The 23,202-nt window shown below is 33.7% G+C and overlaps 1 protein-coding gene across 10 annotated transcripts in view; it reads right to left on the bottom strand.

Moving 5' to 3' along the window:
* LOC135277808 (tolloid-like protein 1) overlaps positions 1-23,202 on the bottom strand; it is a 261,404-nt gene that overhangs the window by 74,488 nt on the left and 163,714 nt on the right. For all 10 annotated transcript variants that reach the window (XR_010345410.1, XM_064384071.1, XM_064384073.1 and 7 more), the window contains 2 exons: positions 17,904-18,019; positions 998-1,100 (listed from right to left, as the gene is read on the bottom strand). Coding sequence is in view for 9 of the 10 variants with exons in the window: in XM_064384071.1 (XP_064240141.1) it covers positions 998-1,100; positions 17,904-18,019 (219 nt within the window). In the remaining variant the exon portion in view is untranslated. The remainder of the gene's footprint in view (positions 1-997; positions 1,101-17,903; positions 18,020-23,202) is intronic.

The raw sequence follows: 23,202 nt of genomic DNA, 5'->3' as shown, positions 1-23,202 counted from the left end.
TTAATGAAATATTTTCTTTGGCCTGTGCATACATATCTAAAAAATTGCTTTATCTAGGCTAAGAAAGTAAATGTAGAAGACAATGGTTTCCTTAACCTGACTTACCAAATTAGTTCAATTCTTTATTTTTAAACATTTCTACATATCTGTTGGAATTACTATGGCTGCTGTCAGTTTTAATACAATCGTGCCCATTCAGTAGGTTTTAGATGTTAAAAATGCTATACAGTTCATCAACGCAACTGGGAGAAACTACTTCTAATAATAAAGAAAAAGTCACACTCTCAAAAAGGATCAATATAGAGTAGATGTTTGCATGCTCCAAACAGCTCTCACCTTTAAGTAAAACAGAGGGCAACAGTAAACTGTCTATGCAAGTTAATAGTGTGGTCTGTGGTAAAACATTGGCAACAGACTTTCATGAGCACCAAATCTAAGCTACAATTTATGACACAAACTGCAAGTGTCTCTTCTCAGCCACAAAAAGCTCTCTGAGAAGCAAAATTGTGATGTCTACAGTAAGAGCTGATATGCTTGGCATAGGAAGCCAGCTACCAAACATGTACCTAATAGCTTACACTACTGGCCTAGCAACAAAACAAAAACAAAACACATAAATATACAATATATATACCCACAGTTAGCTTTTTATTTTTAAATCGAAACTTATTCTTAAGGCAAAAATACAGAAATATTGTGAGGAGTACTCATGATATGCACAATACATGAGAAGACTAGTCTAAATCATTATGTTTAAATCCAGGTATTAAGTTACCTCGTAACTTAAGCTAGCTCAAATTAATTAATCAGTCCATGTATTTATCCATCTGTCTGTCTTTGAGTATTTGAGGTATGGTAGAGAAAAGTATAATTAAAATAAAAATAATTTTAATCACATATATTTTTAACTCTAAGATGACTCTTGAAAGAATCGGTTGATTTTCTTTGGACAGGACAGATTAGATACATAGCCACATAAAGGTAAAAGATCTCTTACCAAGGAGAGGTGATTTCCTCCAGTACCCATCTCTTACTTCAATGTAGTCATACCAGCACAAACTACTCTTGTATAAGTCCATCGTTGTAAAATTTAAAACAATCTGGAAAATTGAGATAAATAAGCAACAGAGTAAAAATGATTGTATCTACAGATAGTGATTTGATTCCTAGAGGTAAGGAGCCCTGGTCTACAGTAAAAATGCATGCATTGCTAATTCTTTTCCTATATTATAATTACCCTAATTTTTTTCCTGAACAAACAGAATTGGTAGTACTTTTCTAAAATATGGATTCAATATTGATTGATGAAAAAATATCCTGTTTTCTCATTCTAACTGTTTAACAATGTCAGAAGAAGTACAATATGAGTAGTTGAACAAATTAGATATTTTAGCAATTAACCCAAAGTTTCTGTAAAGTTAATCTTGACAATCTTGACGATTGTAAAGCAAATAGAAATTTTTATTCAAGTAGTTTTTTTGAATTTTCCTAATATAAACATGGCTTGAACCATGAAGAATTCTAATTTTTCCATGAAAATATTTTAAAAAATAATTTATTTCAAAGACAACCTGTAGGACATCTATAATTATGTTAAAAAGAACCACTGTGTGCCATATTCCCAGAACGTATAGTATCATTGTGTATGTTGCAATATTTTAAATACAGTCCTAGAATTAGAATTTATCCGTCTAACGATAATCAAAGGCAGATGTCACTATGTTTCTCTAGATCCAAAAATATGTATCCAAAGACCTTTCAAGTTAGAGCATCTTGTACATGACCCTTATTCTGTGCTTTGTTTTGAAATGATGCTGTTGTGTAAAGATAACTTAAGAACAATACTTGGATCCCGGCACTTTGGGAGGCCAAGGCGGGTGGATCATGAGGTCAAGAGATCGAGACCATCCTGGCCAACATGGTGAAACCCCGTCTCTACTACAAACAAAATACAAAAATTATCTGGGCATCAGGAGTCTGAGGCAGGAGAATTGCCTGAACCCAGGAGGCGGAGGTTGCGGTGAGCCGAGATCGTGCCATTGCACTCCAGCCTGGGTAACGAGCGAAACTCCATCTCAAAAAAAAAAAAAAAAAAAAAAAGGAACAATACTTGGAAAGACAACTTTCTTACTGCTTTATAAAAGGACTTTACTTTTCAAACAGTTAACTCATTTTTTTTTTAGTTGATTACACCAAAAGTAAAGGCAAACTTACATGAGAAACGTGCTTATCTGATGCAATGAAATTCATCTGGATGTTTTTCACATTCAAAAATTCATTCTAACTCTATTGTGCTTAAAACATCTGAGATGCTTAAGGCTCATAGTGAGTCAGTGTTCTACTCTATAAATTGTGATGGACTTTGGCCAAAAGCAACAAATTATGAATATTTGAAATGCTCCTAGTACAAAACTACAGTTTGTAGCAATATTCAAAAGTCCCTTTTGCCGGGTGCGATGGCTCATGCCTGTAATCCCAGCACTTTGGGAGGCCGAGGCGGGTGGATTACGAGGTCAAGAGATCGAGACCATCCTGGTCAACAAGGTGAAACCCCGTCTCTACTAAAAATACAAAAAATTAGCTGGGCATGGTGGTGCGTGCCTGTAATCCCAGCTACTCAGGAGGCTGAGGCAGGAGAATTGCCTGAACCCAGGAGGCGGAGGTTGCGGTGAGCCGAGATCGTGCCATTGCACTCCAGCCTGGGTAACAAGAGCGAAACTCCATCTCAAAAAAAAAAAAAAAAGTCCCTTTTGTGAAAATACAAACAGCTGAATGTGAGAGAAGTCTCAAAAGATAACAAAGGAAGGAAGAAATAAAAGAAAGAAGAAAGGAAGAGAGGAAGGAAAGAAAGCAGGAAAATAAAAACATAATCAATCAATACTGAATCCATATTCCAGAAAAGTACTACCAATTCTGTGCTGGAAAATATATGCTTCTCCCCTTTTTTGAACACAATATTTAACAGAAAGGTAAGCACTAATTATAGCAAATCAATACTGAATGAACTTACTTCTACCCCAAATGACACAGATTAACTATAAATATCTCTCATTACATCTCATATCTAGGTACCACAGTGATCACTGATGAAACTGCACACCAAAGTTGGTTTCAAATGTCCGTATAGACTAACATATACTTTCCTAGTAACAAAGGAAGAAATCTGCCACAGATAAGAAATTAGGGGTACAATTTTTTTAAATGTAGTGCATTAAGTTGTGGAATAAGTTGGGTTTTGTTTGTTTTGTTTTGTTTTGTTTTTGGAGATGGAGTTTCGCTGTTTTCGCCCAGGCTGGAGTGCAGTGGCACAATATCAGCTTACTGCAACTTCTGCCTCCTAGGTTCAGGCAATTCTTGTCCCTCAGTCTCCAGAGTAGCTGGGATTACAGGTGCCTGCCACCATGTTCAGTTTATTTTTGTATTTTTAGTAGCAGAGGGCGTTTTGCCATGTTGGTCATGCTGGTCTTAAACTCCTGACCTCAGGTGATCCTCCCACCTTGGTCTCCCAAAGTGCTGGGATTACAGGAGTGAGCCACTGCATCCAGCCATAAATTGGTTTTAATAGAATTGTTTACTTATTTTTATCTTCCTTCTTTGCAGTTTATCTTTTTTCTGTTTTTCTTTTTCTTTGCCTTATTGTAATGTTCCATCGTTTAATGTTTACAAAATTTTTTAAAATATCCAAAGACAAAGCATTGATGATTTTTTCCCAATAATCATCAATACTTGATTATCAAAATGCTTTAGTATCTAATTTATTTTTATGAACTTCACAAAATACTTTCTCCTCCATCTCTAAATACCAATGCAACGTTAGATTATACTCAAGATATAACTGGGAAATAGTATCTATTTTTTCCCTTTAACTTTTTGTTTACTTTATGTCTTCTACAAATGGAGAATACTACCACTGCCTGATATTACATTTAATTTTACATTTATATTTTCCCTATACCAACCACCAAGATTTCAACTTTATTTGATTATGTAATAACTCATTTATTATAGCAGAGAGAGCAAAACTTGAATATAGACACAGAAATCCCCCAAGGCTCATTTTCTGGCTTCCCTCTTAGATTGAAAGTTTATAATTTTTATAATGATGTGCTCATAGTTTTACTGTCTTCTTGATGAGGAAAAAAAATAAAGCTAAATTAGAAATACGTGTATTATCAATTTCATCCAAAATTAAAAAGTATGTTTGGACTGCAAAACAATAGTTAATATTTGATGTCTTGAAACACACACACACACACACACACAATTGGATGGGGATAACTCTAAGCAGAAAATTTTTCTATCTTGCTTTTAATCTTCTAGTTTAAACACCAAGCACTGTGGAGGAATGTAACTGGTCTGACATTAACATAAAACACAGAGTCCTTTAAAAGCAGAAAATGTAATAAAGACAGGTTTTCTAAAATCAAATCTTAGGGCTCTGACTATAGTAGTAAAATTTTGGCCTTTGACTAAGATTGCTAGCAGAATTCATATTTGAATAACAAATCAAACACGCTTGGAAAGTATCTGGTTGTTTTACACTATGTTATTTTATGTAAACATATTACATCTTACCCCAAAGAATAATCAAATAAAAAATACATAACATAACTGTATAAATATTTTATTTTTGATGTAAGTATTAAGTAACAACTCAAAATTAATTATAGCTCCCTTGGAGTATGAGATTGAGGGAACAATTTTAAGATTTCTTATGATCTGTTAGGAGTCTAAGTTGCAACGTTGAATAGATGCAATTGCTGCCAATTGTGCTTATTAAAGACTTTGTTTTACAATGCTGCAGAGGGAAGAATCGTGAAGAAAGGCAGGTTAACAGTTCAAGGGACTGGATGTCTGCAAGTCTCAAGAGAAAGATATAATCAATGAACTTTTTTTCAGCACAAATAAGACATTATTGGCTACCTAAACAAATTCCATGAGCACCACTAAAAAAGGCCAATTAGCAAAATATTTGCACCACACGTTATAAGAATAGAGAATGTACAAACCTTGTCAATTAGACTGATATTATTACACAGCTCTTCAGAGAGGCATATTGGAATCAAAACAGCAAAATAAAAATAGATTGCTGTGTTACAGCCAGAAGAAGCCTGGAGAAATCTAATAAACTTTCTAGAGTGATGATAGAGTTTCCCCTCCACAACCCACTCAGAAGTAAGGCTCCGAGAGAGTAAATCAGGGATCAGTAAACTATAGCCCATGGGTCAAATTCTGCCTGCAGCCTGTTTCCATAAAAGTTCTATCAGAACCATTCCTTTGCCACACGTTGTTTATGTCTGTTTCAATGCTACAGTGTTAGAAATCAGTATTTGTGACAAATACTGTATAGCCTGCAAAAACAAATATATTTACTGTATGTTCTTTCCAGAAATTTTTGCCAGTCTGTGGAATAACTGATCATTAAGGTTTTGTTCAGCTCTGAAATTGTATCATGTTATGGGAAAAAAAAATACAATTTTTTTCTACATCTGGAAGTTGTTCTTGATTGGGACAGAAGACCTGGGTCCAAGTTCTAAGTTGTCAGTGATCTGGTTTACTTAAACAGGTGGAGGTCGAGTGAATCTTACTGCTGTAAACTAGAGGTTACCATATCAGGCTTATCTCACCAGAATTAACTCACAAGACTTTAACTGAATGATATGGAGAAAAACACTCAGGTAATCCCAAAGCACTGTTAAGACTGTAATGTATTATTATTTTCATGGTATATATTCAGACATTCCTCACAATATAAATCCTGAAAAAAATATGTAAAATAAAGTATTACTCCATTTCCTTATTCCATCTATGCTCTGAAACATACAAACAGTTTGATTTTAAAGTTTCATGAGAAAGTCAGCATGTGAAAGTAATGAATGAGAAAAATCTAAAGAAGAATGGGCAGTAGAATTTGGAACTTGGTTCAAATACTCGACTTACAAAAGAATAGTTGTGTGTGCCTCAGGTAGACCCTAACTTTTATCAGAGATTCATTATGATAGGTGGAAACCAGGAGTTGAATTATTCTATTAATATTATTTTGCTGCTTAAACCTTTGTGATAACATCTGGCTTTGAAATTTTGATAAACCATCACCCACTATTCTTTGGAATATATTTTATACTTCTCGCCATGGTTTGAATGTATATGTCCCTCCAAAATTCATATGTTGGAACTTAAATTCCAAAATGATGGTATTAAGAAGTGGTCGCTGGAAGCTGATTAAGCCGGGAGGGCTCTGCCCTTAGAAATGGGATTAGTGCCCTTATAAAAGGACTTGAGGAGACAAGTTCATTCTTTTATCCCTTTGTCCCTTCCACCCCTTCAACCAAGTGAGAATGCAAGAAGAAGCAGAGAGTGAGAACTAACCAGATACCTGAATCTACAGGCACCTTGATCTTGGGATTCTTAACCTCTACCTCTCTGAGAAATAAATTTCTATTGTCCATAAATTACTCAGTCTGAGGTGCTTTGTTATAGCAGCATTAATGGACTGAGACTTCTCTTTCCTAAATTCCTACTATATCCCTATATCTATTTAATTGCCAACTTCTACAGATAATATTCTATAATATCCCTAACAATACTCCTCCCTCTTTTTTTCTTTTTCACTGTTAATTCTGGCTGTACTTTTTTTTCTGAATACAATACAATAGTTTCACAAGATGTGCTTTGGCTTATAATTTTACTCTTCTCCATTTCTTCGTACACTTTGTGGCCATGGTAATCTCAACACAGTTTGCTTCCCATCAAGGTTTGGAATCAATGACTAGTCATAACCGAACTTGGCTGCCTCATCATTCATTATCTCAAGCACATAAGCTTCATTCCACTCATCCCTAACTTCTTACTATTGTGCTCTGGCAAAGTATCCCAATCTCAGCATCTAGTCCCATTCCTTTACTTAAAGTGAAAAACTCTACCTGGATTCTACTTTCCCCTTCCTTGTTCCTGGAAATTCTTCATCTCACTCAAAATCTTTATTAAATGCTACCATCTCTTCAGTCATGCCTGGATCTTCCAACAAGATCTGAGCTTTCCTAAAGTCCATCAAAAACTGTATTTTTTCAGTTATTTTTCAGAGTTCAAACATATTACTAGGTTATAAGTTTATAATAGCAAGAATTGATTTCACACATCAAAAGATACATTTATTTTAATAGAATAAAAATGTATTTATGTAGTAATTGCTAAATTTAAGCAATGTCTTTGTCAATATAAACATATTATTGTGAATTGACTCTGTAAATCATAGGTGAGTGTTTAAAAAGAAATATTTGCAAAAAATAGTCAATAGTTTCTAAATGGGTTATATAGGAAAAGAGAAAATGTTAAGTCTATTCAAGACATAAGCAATCTGCCCTTGTTCAAAGGCTAGTCAATTCTAAGGGATGCAAGAATCAATACTATGCACTTCTATCAGCTCAACACAGCCACTCTCCTAGCTGCACATTCTGTATTGCTGACAGCATGAACTATGCAACATCAAGAATCACCTTAAATTCAACAGAAATCCCTCTGTACGTTTGGAGGCTCAATTCAAGAAAGACATACATGTGAACTGAAATTCTTATATTTTAATTGTGGTATAATTATGTGTGCACAATATAAAATTTACCATTTTAATCATTTTTATGTGTACAGTTCTGTGCATTAAGTACATTCACATTATTGTCCAACAATGACTGTATTTTTAAAGAGAATATTTTTCTCCTGCCCAAAATAACATATGCTTAACACAGATAACTTTTTAAAGGAACAAAGAAGAAATAAAAACTATTTGCAAACTCAGCAGGTAGAAATAAGCATCAATTTGATATATATTCTTCCATAAATTTGTTTCTAATGTACATAATTAAAAATTTGGATATTCTCATACCACTGACTTTTGATCTGCCTTAAAATTTTTATGATATATTGTAAAACATTTTCTCAAATCAGAATTCTCTTTAAGTTTTCAAAATTTATTTTGTTTCCAATTTTCATTATTTTAATAAACAGCTACGTTTATGCACACTCAGATAATTGTTCTGGGATAAATACCTGGGCAAAAGTGCAGGTACATTTTGTAAAGCATAATACAAATTACCCAGTGTTCTTCAAAAAGATTATTTTAATTTCTACTTTGAGGAATCGTTATCTTTATGATCACTTGATATTAACATTCAATTCCATCTTTACTAATATGACAGGTGAAACATGACAAAATTTTTGTTAGTCTAAATAGCATTTATCTGATAAAGAATAAGATTAAACAACTTCATATATTAATTGAATATCTACTTGCATTGATATTCTACTTCAATAAATTTTCTACTTTCTCAGTCATTTTCTGCTGTGGGGTGAATCTTTAGTTATTGGTTTATAACAACTCTCTACATATGACTAACCCAATGGTCCCTCATCCTTATGTGTTATAATAGTCTCCAATTTCATTTTTATTTATGCACTTTGTATTTTTATAAAATTAATTTTATATGGATAATCTGAACAAGTTATTTTAAATTTTCTTATGTATTCAACATATGTATTCAACATGAGTATATCAACAACTCATGTATTCAACATATCTTTTTCAAAAAGAAAAATAAAGCACTGTTTTCTTTAGAAAATATTCAATATGAAGTAAAAATTGTTTAATTTTCACATATCCTTTAAAATGATTTAAATATTATTTACCAAAAAAAATCAATTTTCCCAATTTATTTGAAAAATGATCCTTATAAGTGTAAGACAGAAGTCTTCTATGCCCTCAGGCATAATTCTGGTCTTTTTAGTTTGTCCATTGATACAGAAGCCTTTTTTGACATTGAATTACTGATGTTTCAGAATATTTTTCTACTATCTTATAGTGCAATCCACTACCCTGCATTGCCATTGTTTGTGACTTTGCCATGGTTATACCAACTATTTTATTTTTAAGATAAACTCCAGAAAAATTTGGTCTAGTACGAAACAAAAATCTATTGGAAGTTTATTTGGAATTACTATACATTAATTTGAGAACTGATAATTTATAACCCTATACTTTTACATTTCGGTTCATGATGTGCTATTTTGTTTATTTTAGTCCCACAGTAAAGTTTCTGGTTTTCTAAAATATGTTATATTTTAATATATTTGTTTTTATTTGAATACCTCTAGTCTTGCTTAATTTTTGGTTATTTTGAATTTTAGAGAAAAAAATTTCGTATAACTAAAGAAATATTTAGTAATTAGCTCTGCCAAATGTCAGATGCCTCGCATATGATGTTAGATAGGTTACTCAATTCTTTCTCAACTTCAGTTTCTTTGATAATTCTAGTACTGACCTCAGTAGGGTGTGAGGAGATTAGAGAAGCTTGGCACAGAACCTAACATAGTGTAGGCACTCAGGAAATACTAGGTTTTTTCTATTTATTGTATTTTTTTTAAAAATCCTGCTACTCCTAATTATTCAATTGTTTATCACTAAACATATACATTGAATTCTAATTCACTCAGTATTTGTGAAAATTTTGAGAACTTTTTTTTAATTTTGACCTATCATTTTTCAAATGTTTAACATATTTTATAACATTGAAATACTCTCATATTATTCAAATCAAAAGAACTTTAGGCCAGTCATGGTGGCTCACACCTGTAATCCCAGCACATTGGGAGGCCGAGGCAGGTGAATCACTTGAGCTCAGAAGTTCAAGACCAGCCTGAGCAACATGGTGAAACCCTGTCCCTAATAAAAATACAAAAATTAGCCAGGTGAGGTGGTAAGCACCTGTAATCCCTGCTACTCAGGAGGCTAAGTCACAAGAATTGTTTGAACCGGACAGAGAAATTTGCAGTGAGCCAAGATTGTGCCATTGCACTCCAGCCTGGGCAACAGAGCAAGACTCCATCTCAAAAAAAAAAAAAAAAAAAAAGTTGCAATTGCCATAATTTATAAAATTTATAAAAGATACAGATTGATTTAACTTATTTATATGACAGCCATGTGGTTATATTCATCTAATAAGCTGTATATAGGTCTATTTTTATTGCATGGTATGAGATGTGCCTTTCGGAATTTTACTTGTTTTTAAAAAAAATGAATAGGCTTCACAGTGTTTGTAATATTTTTAAGATACATTTTATTACATGAGAGGTATCCATGAATTTGGGAAAACTGCCTTGAGAAATCATCTTGAGCAGCTTCATTTTATGAATATTTCTTTGTTCATTCATTTTATATGGGTATTAACTTATCAAATTTTTAGTGCTCATTAAATCACTTTTGATAACTTAATGTCCAAAACTGTACATTTAAAATATTTGAAATGAAGGTATTTTTGCAAGCTTTGATTTATAACAAAGGTGAATGTGCAGCCAACTATATCCAGTGAAACTATACTTTCATAAATTGAAGTAGAAAACCCATTTTCAAACAGAAAAAAAAAAAAATGTAAATTTTAAGAATAATCTGTAATGTAACCTATAGGCAGGACAAAAATAAGCCATAATAAAAGTCAGAAAAATGAGCAGAAATGCTGAACAAAAATATTTAGTTAAATATTTAACAAACGGTGTTGAGGAAAATGGATATCCACATGTACAAGAATTGAATTGGACACTTATCTTACAACATTAAAAAATTAACACAGCATTAAATAAAGAACTAAACATAAGAACTTAAAACTATAGAACTCATAGAAAAAAAGTAGGGGAAAAACTTCATGCCATTGTATATAGCTATGATTTCTTGGATATGACACCAAAAGCACAGACAATAAAACTAAAAGTAGACAAGGGGTATGACATCAAACTCTATCATTTTTGTTCATCAGAAGACACAATCAACAGTGTGAAAATACAACCTGCTAAAGAGGAGAAAATATGTGTAAATCACTTCTCTAATAAGTGCCTAATAACCAGAATATATAAAAACTTCTACAGTTGAACAACAAAATCAAATAATCTGATTTAAACATTGGCAAAAGACTTGAATAAAGATTTCTACAAAGACGATATACAAAGAGCCATTAAGCACACAAAAAGACACCCAAGTAATCACTAGAAGATGTGCACTAGTCATCAGAAAAATTCAAATCAAAACCATAATGAGACATCACCTGACACATAGCAGGATGGCTACTATCAAAACAACAGAAAATAACAAGTGTTGGTGAGGATGGAAATAAATTAGAACCCTGATGCACTCTTAGGATTTTGAAATAATGCAACCACTATAGAAAAGAGCATAAATGTTCTTCAAAAACTTAAACATAGAACTACCTTATGATTCAGGAACCTCATTTCTGGATAGATACCAAAATAATTGAAAACAGGGTGTCTGAGAGATATTTGCAATCTCAGGTGCCTATCAGCACTATTCAAAATGGTCAAGAGGTAGAAGCAACCCAAATGTCTACCAGTGAATGAAAACATAAAGAAAATGTGGTGTATTCATACAGTGGGATATTATTCAGGCTTTAAAAGTAAATCCTGTCACATGGATGAACCTTGAGGACATTACGCTAAGTGAGATAATCCAGTCACAAAGGGACAAATACTCTATGATTCCAATCATATGAGGTATCTCAAATTCACAGAAACAGAATGTAGAATGATGATTGCCAGGCGCAAAGGGATGGAGGGAAAAGGGATTTGTTGGGTTTAATAAGTATAGAGTTACAGTTTTGCAAGATGAAAAGGTTCTAGAGATCTGTTTCACAACAATGTGAATATACTTAACATACTGAACAGTACAGCTAAAAATAGTTAAGGTGGTAAATTTCATGCTGTGTAGTTTTTACCATAACAATATTGTAGTTTATTTTGGGACAATAAATAATGAAAATCCTTGGTAGTACTTTCACATGTAAAAATAATGTTAAGTGCAAAAGACAACAGTGTTTCATTTGTGTGATTTAAAAAAAGGCATCAACAAACATGCAAAATATTGTCTTATAAAAAGGGAATAATCTTAAATGTTTTAAGATCCTTTTTTGAATTTGGAAGAGGCTAAAAATACCAATTAAATATAACTTTGTTAAGAATGAAAGCTGGTAGAAAGAGGGTACCAAATGATAGAATACCCATTTATAACTTTCAAACCAAAAGAGAGAAAAATATGAAATGAGAAAAAAGCTGTTTTGATTACAGTCAACTTGTAATATAGTTTGAAGTCAGGTAGCATGATGCTTTCAGCTTTCTTTTTTGTTTTATGTTTTTGTTTTTGTTTTTGTCAAGATTGTCTTGGCTATGCAGCCTCTTTTTTGGTTCCATATGAAGTTTAGCATGGTACTGGTACCAAAACAGAGTTATAGACCAACGGAACAGAACAGAGACCTTAGAAAGAATGCCAGACAACTACAACCATCTGATCTTCGACAAACCTGACAAAAACAAGCAATGGGGAAAGGATTCCCTATTTAATAAGTGGTGCTGGGAAAACTGGCTAGCCATATGCAGAAAGCTGAAACTGGATCCCTTCCTTAAATCTTATACAAAAATTAACTCCAGATGGATTAAAGATTTAAACATAAGACCTTACACCATAAAAACTCTAGAAGAAAACCTATGCAATACCATTCAGGACATAGGCATGGGCAAGAACTTCATGACTAAAACATCAAAAGAAATGGCAACAAAAGCTAAAATAGACAAATGGGATCTAATTAAACTTAAGAGCTTCTGCACAGTCAAAGAAACTAACACTACAGTGAACCGGCAACCAATAGAATGGGAAAAATTTTTTGCAATCTACCCATCTGACAAAAGGCTAATATCCAGAATCTATGAACTTAAACAAATTTACAAGAAGGAAACACACAACCCCATCAAAAAGTGGGCAAAGGATATGAACAGACACTATTCAAAAGAAGATATTTATGCAGTCAACCACAAACATATGAAAAAAAGCTCATCATCACTGGTCATTAGAAAAATGCAAATTACAACCCTGGAGAAATAAAAATTCCATTTGACCCAGCAATCCCATTACTGGGTATATATCCAAAGGATTATAAATTGTTCTACTATAAGGACACATGCACACGAATGTTCATTGCAGCATAGTTTACAATAGCAGAGACCTGGAACCAACCCAAATGCCCATCGATGATAGACTGGACAGAGAAAATGTGGCACATATACACCATGGAATATTCTCAGCTAACTGACACAAGAACAGAAAATCAAACACCGCATGTTCTCACTCATAGGCAGGTGTTGAACAATGAGAACACATGGACACAGGGAGGGAAGCATCACACACTGGGGTCTGTTGGGGGAAAATAGGGGAGAGACAGTGGGGGGTGGGGAGTTGGGGAGAGATAGCATGGGGAGAAATGACAGATATAGGTGAAGGGGAGGAAGGCAGCAAATCACACTGCCATGTGTGTACCTATGCAACAATCTTGCATGTTCTTCACATGTACCCCAAAACCTAAAATGCAATTAAAAAAAAGAGTAAGTGACCAAAAAAAAAGAAAGAAAAAGAAAAATGCAAATTAAAATCACAATGAGATACCACCCCACACCAGTTAGAATGGCAATCATTAAAAAAATCAGGAGATAACAGATGCTGGAGAGGATGTGGAGAAATAGGAATGCTTTTACACTGTTAGTGGGAGTGTAAATTACTTCAACCATTGTAGAAGACAGTGTGGTGATTTCTCAAGAATCTAAAACTAGAAATACCATTTTACCCAGCAATCCCATTATTGGATATATACCCAAAGGATTATAAATCATTCTATTGTAAAGACACACAGGCACACACATGTTTACTGCAGCACTGTTTACAATAGCAAAGATTTGGAACCAACCCAAATGTCCATCGATGATAGACTGAATAAAGAAAATGTGGCACATATACACGATGGAATACTATGCACCATAAAAAAGATGAGTTCATGTCCTTTTGCAGGGACATGGATGAAACTGGAAACGATCATTCTCAGCAAACTGACACAAGAACAGAAAAGCAAACACCGCATGTTCTTACTCATAAGTGGGTGTTGAACAATAAGAACACAGGGACACAGGGAGAGGAACATCACACACAGGGGTATGTTGGGGGGTAGGGTTTAGGGGAGGAATAGCAGCGGGTGAGGGGATTGGGGAGGGATAGCATTAGGAGAAATACCTAATGTAGATGACGGGGCGATGGATGCAGCAAACCACCACCAGAGCATGTGTATACCTATGTAACAAACCTGCATAATCTTCACATGTTCCCCCAAACTTAAAGTATAATAAATAAATTTTTAAAAAAGAAATAAGACAAAAGCAAAATGTAATTCAATACATAAGAAGGCAAAGGGGGAGAACAAAAAAGGCATGGATCGCAATGTAAACAAGAAACAAAAACACACCAATAGTCACAATAAATAGAACTACAATAAGCACACTAACTAAAGACAAAGCTTGCCATCATCGATTAAACAAAAAATAAACTGGACTGTAGACTGTCTAAAACGCACCAATAGTCATGATAAACAGAACTACAATTAGCACTATAACTAAAAACAAAACCTGCCATTCACTGACTAAATAAAAATAAACGGAATTGGATACCTGAAACAAAAGGTTGGAAATTATTGAACGTCTAGAGCAGGACAAAGATATACCTGGTAAAGATATTAATCAAAAGGTAAGTGTAGCTTCCTTAATAATAGACAAAATAGAGTTTTACCTGAACCATTTCTAGAAATAAAGAAACTCATTATACAGTGATAACAGTTTAATACATCAGAGAGATAAAATATTATAAACACGTATATAAAATGATATAGCGTAAATTAAAACAAAAATTAATAAGGCTGTAAAGGCAATTAACAAATCTACCATAGTGACAAGTATTAATATCTGATAAATCAAACAGACACAACAATAATATAGAGACTATATGAATATCACAATTAAGATGAATGTACCCAACCATTGCACAAAACATATTTTTAAAGCAAAGATTAGTCTTATGAATACTGGTCACTTCCAAGGTCATATCAGGCTGAAGCTATTGTGAAGACTGACACACAATAATGGTCCTTTACCTAAATGTGACACAAGGAGAGATAAATAGGAAAGGATGATTGAAAAAACAACGTTTGCAAAGAAGAAAAACACATTACAGAAAAAAGATGTGGGTTAAGGAGAAATAACAAACAGAAAAAATTAGAATTGAAACATAACAAATACTCTATTTTAAACTGGTGGAATTCAGGTGAGGTAGTTCTGAAGGGAAAATTACAGCCTTCAAGGTTTACATTGGAAAAGAAAACATGCTTTAAATTAATGAGTTAAATTCCCAGCCAAGAAGTAAGAAAAAAAAAAAATCCAGCAGAATGAAACCAAATATTAGGAGAAAGAGAATAAGAAAATAATAAAGACACAAGGATTAATATGAGTTAATATTGTTCATTGGCCTCTTATAACAATCCAATTTATTCACTAATCATCATAAATAATATTAAGAAAAATAATAGAGAAAATGATAGTTTTTTCTTCCTATTTGCAACATTTTTAGAAATATAGTTTTATAGATAATTATACATACAAGTAAAGTAAATTAACTCTGAATGCTAATGGGGAGAGTTTTGAAATTGGACAGGAGAAATGTTTTTCCTAGATATTAACTTGCTCTTGTGAAACAATTTAATTGGGTTAATCTTGCTCCCAAGCTTTTCATATTGTATGAGGTTTTCTAACTCTTTTTAAAAGAACTGAAATAGAAAATTGATCAATGCCTATAACCATATTACAACAAACTTACAATTCTTAAATTAAAAATAACTATACCAAGAGCTATGCACGCATTCATGTATTACAAGTCAGTTGTAACTTTTTGCATCTAGAAATTATTTATGTTACATGAGTGTTTGATTCAGAGTTTCCACTGTGAATATTACAAAAACCTAGACAACTCCATACCATGATTATCTCCTAATAGCATTCAGTTATCATAGGAACATCAAACTTGTTTTAAAAAGTTGCAATTGCGTTACCACCACAGCTAATGAGAGTACTTGAATTCTTCCAGCTAAATAAGAATCAAAGGCAAACTACAAACTACCCATAGGTAGTTTTTCAACTCATTTCCCCCTTTCCATTCTCCCCCATCTAATAGCCTTCAGTGTCTATTATTCCCATGTTTGTATCTACAAGTGCTCAATATTTAGCTCCTACTTATAAATGAGAACTTGTGGTATTTAAATTTCTGTTCCTGCATTTATTCATTCAGGATTATGGCCTTCAGCTCCATCCATGTTGCTACAAGGACATGAGTTCATTCTTTTTTTATGGCTGTGTAGTATTCCATAGTGTATACGTACCACATTTTCTTTATCCAATCCACCACTGATGGGCGTCTAGGTTGATTCCACGTCTTTGCTATTGTAAATACTTTTTAATTTCTTCTTGAGTAAGAACTTAGTAGCAATATTTTGTAGAAATTTTGCCCATTTTATTCAATGTTTTTAAGTTACTGATATAATGTTCACAAGATTCTTTTATTCTCATTTTGTTGTCTGAAGACTCTATGGTTATAATAATCTTTTAAAATCTTTTTTCCGAAACGTTAGATAATTGTGCTTTCTCTATTATTCTTCACCTTTCTTGATCAAACATCTTTTCATCTATTTCCTTGGGATTTGTTTTTGTCTATTTTTTTTTTCGAGACAGAGTTTTACTTGTATCACCCAGACTGGAGTGCAGTGACGCAATCTTGGCTTGCTGCAACCTCCACCTACTAGGGTCAAGTGATTCTCCTGCCTCAGACTTCCAAGTAGATGGGATCGCAGGCACTTGCCAACATGCCCAGCTAATTTTTGTATTTTTAGTAGAGACGGGGCTTCACCATGTTGACCAGGCTGGACTCAGACTCCTGGTCTCAAGTGATCCACTCGGCCTCCCACAGTGTTGGACTTACAGGTGTGAGCCACCATGCCCAGCCTTGTTGTTTTTTTGTTTGTTTGTTTGTTTGTTGGTTTTCAGTCTTGCTCTGTCACCCAGACTGGAGTGCAGTGGTGGGATCTCACCTCACTGAAGCCTCCCCATCCCTGGTTCCGGTTCAAGTGATTCTCATGTATCAGCACCCCGGAAGAGCTGGGATTACAGCTTTGTGTCACCATGACAAGCTAATTTTTGTATTTTTTAGTAGAGATGGGGTTTTGCCACATTGGCCAAGTTGGTCTCAAACTCATGACTTCCAGTGATCCTCCCACCTAGACCTCCCAAAGTGCTGGGATTACAGGCATGAGCCACCTCACCTGATGCATTTCCTTGCTTTTTTTTTTTTTAAGTTAATTCTAACTATCAACTTTGTTCATGCTTCCTATCATATGTTATTTTCATGTCATTAATTTTATCTTTTACCATTTCCTTTTTAAATATCTTTCTTTTGTTTTATTGTTCTTTTTCTAACCTCTTCATATGGTTGTCTAGGCTCATTAGTTTGGGGTCTTTCACATTTCCTAATGTAAGTATTTAAGTCTGTGAATTTTCTTTCAACTAAGTACTACTCTAGTTGCATTTTACAGGACTGGTATTCAATATTTTTCTTATATTATAGTTGAAAATAGTTTACAATTTTCATTACAATTTTTTCCTGGTTGAACTGGACATTTAGATGTATATTTTAAAATCTTAAAATATATGGGGATTTTTAAAATGTCTTTCTGATGCTAATTTTTACTACAATTGCTTTTGTATCTGAGAGTATAATTTGTATTATTTCATCTCTTCTATTGAATTAAAATTTTTTAAATTATATCTTTCAAAAAAAATCCTGGAGTTTAAGCAATTTCCATTATGAATTTTCTGAACTTTTTAGTCTATTTGAAAGATCAAACAAAAAGAAAGGATAAAGCAAATTTATATTTGAAGTGAGGTGAACATTTGTACTTATATGAGAGTAAAATAGTAGGCTTGATGGTATAAACTACCTTCTCCCCTGGGGTCACAGAAACTCTCCAGATGCAGTGTGTGTAAGAAGGATAGCCATTAGGAAATCCTGGAGAAGAAAGGTTGCCATTGGATTCTTGTAGGGTTTCTCCACATGCTGAAATGAAAAAAGATATAAGATCATTTCTTAATTTATATAAAAGACATGAATATCATAAATAAAGCCTTGAAGGGTTTTGGTATTAAATAAGACTAAATATTTGTATTTTATCGAAGTAGTTTCTTTTCTAAGTAAATTTCTTTTTATGTCCGTCTTACTGAAATTCCAGTGTATTTAATGGCATCACTATGGTGAATCACTGTACAAAATTTTAAGATAAATAATCTGGCATTCATAAAATTCTTCCTCATTGAAACCATTCTCATTCATTTCCAAGGAGCCAGTAGCCACTCTAAAGTACACCCATATTCAGATTCAGGCCAGTGATATCTTCATGATATGGTTCTGGGACCATGTGAAACCTTTCACTAACATATTTGATTTAAATTGAGGTTAAGTTTAAGTGAATACCATATCAAGTTTTAAAAATATTAAATAATAACTAATGAGTGGTCAACAAAGTTTCTAAGAAAATATCCAACACAATAAACATTTTTCAAAATAAGTATATATATATATATACACATCATGGAAGATTTAAATTTTCCAAAAAGATACATATACTTATTTACTTTTCTCTGTTGATGTTAAGTAAAAATTGCTGAAAAAGCAACTTGTGTATTTTCCTCTTACTATGTTTGTTTAATTCCCTGGAACCAATTATCAGTCATTTGAAATAGCAAATTACTAGCGGCACAGCATCAGGCTCTGTGTTCATCCAAGGCTAGTTCTCAGCACCATTCTACAATGGGCTTCCCTGTTGCTCTTGCAAGACATGCTATGTGCCACATGAACCTAGGCTGCTTGAAGCATCCTCGGCTTAAGAATAATTCCTCCACTGCAGCCAGTCCTCTTTATAACCTTCACTCAACAATTTGAAAGAACAGTTTCTTCCCTCTGAAGGACACTGTAATCAAAACGGAGCTATTATCTCATTCCAGGGCCTTAGCTACCAGCAGGTGAACTCTCATCTCATCGAATTCTCAATAAATTATAAATGGATCTGGATAGCTTGTGTTAAATAAAGAAAGATAGTGAATTCAAAAACAAAGCATAGAGCTCTAAAAATAGACATCATATAAATATTTATTCAGAAAAATAGGTATTATGTTTGTATGACACAATAAATTTAAAGTAGGAGTAAGTAATTTTAGTCTGATGAGCAGGCAGACAAAAGCAACTTTAGGACAAAATAAAAAAGCTCAAAGTCAAGAATACATAAGTCAGCACTGTTCTATAAATCATCTAGGGCACTTCATAAATGTAAGGTTAAAAGAAGTCTTAGAAAAATGAAAATGTACTTGGATTTTATTAATGCAAACAATGTGCTTCTAAATAGGATCAGTAAAATGCTAAATAATGATTTGGGAATTGTGTTTCTATTAAAAAAAAATCTATAATTAACAGCAGTTTGAGACTAAATTCTGTAACAACTTAAAATCCCAGCAAGTCACAGAGAATGCCAGTACTGAATTTCCCAAAGTGCAATTAAATAAATTAAATATATTTAATCCATAAAAGTATGCATACAATACTGTTCTGATTAAGGAGATACATACTTGCTAAACAAAATACAACATACACTAAAAATTAATGTCTATAATATAGTGCCTGATTATAATGCAAGAAGTACAAACATGTATACTGAAGTTGTGGGAATTACTTGTGAATTTTCTTCAATAAATGTGATTGTCCCAGGCTAGCTGACCCCTGCTACATAAGATGTTTCAGAATTTGCTGATTTATTCTCAGATACAAAAGTCAAACTTTACTATTTTTAAAAACTAAAGGAAAATTACCAAGAAATGTTGGCACTACTAATTCAAAATGCTTAGACTGTCCGTTGACAGCAAGGTGAGTTGATAAGATGACATAAGTTTTTTAAAACTTAATTTAATTTAATTTTAGAGACAGTCTCAATTTATCACTTAAGCTGGAGTGCCGTGGTGCAATCTCAGCTTACTGCAGCCTCCACCTCCTAGGCTCAAGCAATTATCTTGCATCAGTCTCACAAATAGCTGAGATTACAGGTGTGAGCCATCACTCACAGCTAATTTTTGTATTTTTAGTAGAGATGGGGGTTTCACCATGTTGAACAGACTTGGTCTCGCCGCTTGTGGAGCTATGTGATCTGGCAATAGATGAGGGTGTGTTACAGTAGTAGAGTGCCAGAGTTCTAAGGGATCATATTCTTTCTTAATACAACAGTGCATAAAGAGAGCTTCCTCTCCTGTCTCTCAGACTAAGAGCAAGAAATGGCAATGAAAACAACTGCAAACTAAAAGAAACTTATCCTCATACTAACTGCTTCAAAATCTAACCTATTTCTATATTGAGCTTTTTCATAATGAGTATGCAATAACTATTTGTGGTTTCATATACCAAACTAATTTATATTTTTGGCATATATAAATAAATATAAGAATAGATTACAAGATGTTTATCAGCTATATATTTCACAAAATGAGAGTATGATGTTAAGGAAAATTTAAATGTATATATTTTAATGCCATCACTCTTCTGATACATTAAAAAATGTATATATTATTTAATAAAGTTCAGTAGTATTTATAGCCAGCCTGTTAGAAACTTGCTCTTTTGGACTCAAGGCCCCACTTGTCACAGACCATAAAAGCCACAACCCTGAATAGCTATATTCTTTAGCAGGTCAGTATTCTTTTCAAGATTAGCCTCTACAAAACAGTGCTATAAAAATGCAGATCTAATAAAGCTGAGCAAAAACTGATGAGAAAAAAAAGCTGGCATTAAAAGTAGCCAAATATATGTATTGGCTTTATTTGCCAGCATTTCTTTTATTTTTTAATTTCAACTTTTATTTTAGATACAAAGAGTACATGTATAAGACGGTTATATGGGTATACTGCACCCAGGTAGGGAGCATAGAACCTAACCGGCAATTTTTCAACCCTTGTGACCTCTCACTCTATCCCCTCTAGTAGTCCACAGTGTCTACTGTTTCCATGTTTATGTTCGTGTGTGCTCAATATTTAGCTCCCACTTATAAGTGAGAACATGCACTATTTGCTTTTCTGTGCCTGTGTTAGTTAATTTAGGATTATGGCCCCCAGTTCCATCCATGTGGCTACAAAGGACATGACTTCATTCTGTTTATGACTGCCTAGTATTCCAGGTCTATAGGTACCACGTTTTAAAAATCCAACCCAGCACTGATGGACACCTAGACTGATTCCATGCCTTTGCTATTGTCAATAGTGCAGTGATGAACGTGAGAATGCAGGCGCTCTTTTGGCAGAGCAGTCTATTTTCTTTTGGAGATACACACAGGAATGGGATTGCTGGGCTGAATAGTAGTTCTGTTTTAAGTTCTTTGAGAAATCTCCAAACCACTTTCCACAGTGACTGAAGTAATTTAAAACCCATCAACAAGTATATGTGTTCCCTTTACTTTACAGCCTCAGCAGCATCTGTTGCTTTTCATCTTTTTAATAACAGCTATTCTGACTGGTGTGAGATGATGTCTCATTGTAGTTTTGATTTGCATTTCTCTGATATTTAGTGATGATGACCATTTTTTTTCATAAGTTTGTTAGTGCTTGTATGTCTTCTTTTGAGAAGTTAACTGTTTATGTCCTTTGCTTATTTTTTTAATGGGGTTATCTGTTTTACTTGTTGATTGGCTTAAGTTCTTTATAGATTCTGGATATTAGATCTTTGTCAGATGCATAGTTTGTGGATATTCGCTCTCATTCTGTAGGTTTTCTATTTGCTTTGCTGATGGTTTCTTTTGCTGTGTAGAAGCCATTTAGTTTAATTAAGTCCCACTTGTCCATTTTTATTTTTGTTGCAACTGCTTTTGAGGACTTAGTCATAAATTCTTTCCCAAGGCCGATGTCCAGAATAGTGATTCCTAGGTTTTATTTAAGGCTTCTTATAGTTCGAGGTCTTACATTTAAATCTTTAATTCATCTTGAGTTAATTTTTGTATATAGTTGTATATGGTGAAAGGTAGAGTCCAGTTTCATTCTTCTGCATATGGCTAGTCAATTATCCCAGTACCATCTGTTGAATAGGAAGTCCTTTCCCCATTGCTTGTTTCTGTCTGCCTTTCCACCAGGAATTTCTAACAAAAGAGTAAGAATAAAACAAACTCCAAAGGAGTATGCAGTTTTATAACCCCATCCTCTCTGTATGAAAATCAAACACAATCAGATCTCAATTTATATACTCTCTTCTGGGTCATTCACACATAAGTCATCCTATTTAGACTTATATATACAGTTATAAATCTTTAACTCTATTCCATTCATGTGCTTGGAGTCATTGGTAAACCTACTGTATCAGTATAACTTAATGTTGTTTGGCCCGTGGTAAGTATATTTATGCCAATATCATTGTCCTTAACCTGATAAATCGTAAGTGCACTTTGTTTAAGGAAAAGAAGAATCTTAAACATATAACCACATGCAGGGCTGAAAGCTAACTATTTCAGAAAGAGAAAGAAACAAAAAGGGAGATAGATACATCCACATGCACATAGTGGCTGAGAGGGGCAGAGAAAGAAACATAGGAAACGAGAGAGAACAAGAGAAAGGGAGGGAGCTATTTGGTGAATATGAAAAAGTCCATCTCATACCAATCAAAATGGCTATTACTAAAAAGATGAAAAGCAATAGACACTGGTGAGGCTGTGGAGAAAGAGAATGCTTACACACTGTTGTTGGAAATAAAAAGTAGTTCAGCCATCATGGAAAGGAGTTTGGAGATTTCTCAAAGAACTTAAAACACAACTACAATTCAACCCTGCCATCTTAAACTAAGCATATATCCTAAGGAAAATAGATCGTACCACCAAAAAGACACATGGACTGGTATGTTCATCATAGCACTGTTCACAATAGCAAAGACATGGAATCAACCTTGATATTAACCAATGGTGGACTGAATAAAGAAAATGTGATACGTATACACCATGAAATACTGCACAGCTATAAAAGGAATGAAATCATGTCCTTTGTAGCACATGAATGGAGATGGAGGCCATAATCCGAAGTGAATTAACTTAGGAACGGAAGACCAAATACCACGTATTTTCACTTATAAGTGGGAGCTGAACATGCAGTATGCATGGACATAAAGATGAGAACAACAGACAGTGTGGACAACTAGAGGAGAGAGTGGAAGGCAGCAAGATTTGAAGA

Source organism: Aotus nancymaae, unplaced genomic scaffold (genome assembly GCF_030222135.1).
Source record: "Aotus nancymaae isolate 86718 unplaced genomic scaffold, 86718_ANA_hifiasm-v0.15.2.pri h1tg000033l, whole genome shotgun sequence".
Classification (NCBI taxonomy): domain Eukaryota; kingdom Metazoa; phylum Chordata; class Mammalia; order Primates; family Aotidae; genus Aotus; species Aotus nancymaae.
The sequence above is the reverse complement of the archived record's forward strand: the minus strand, read 5'-3'. Positions and strand labels throughout refer to the sequence as shown.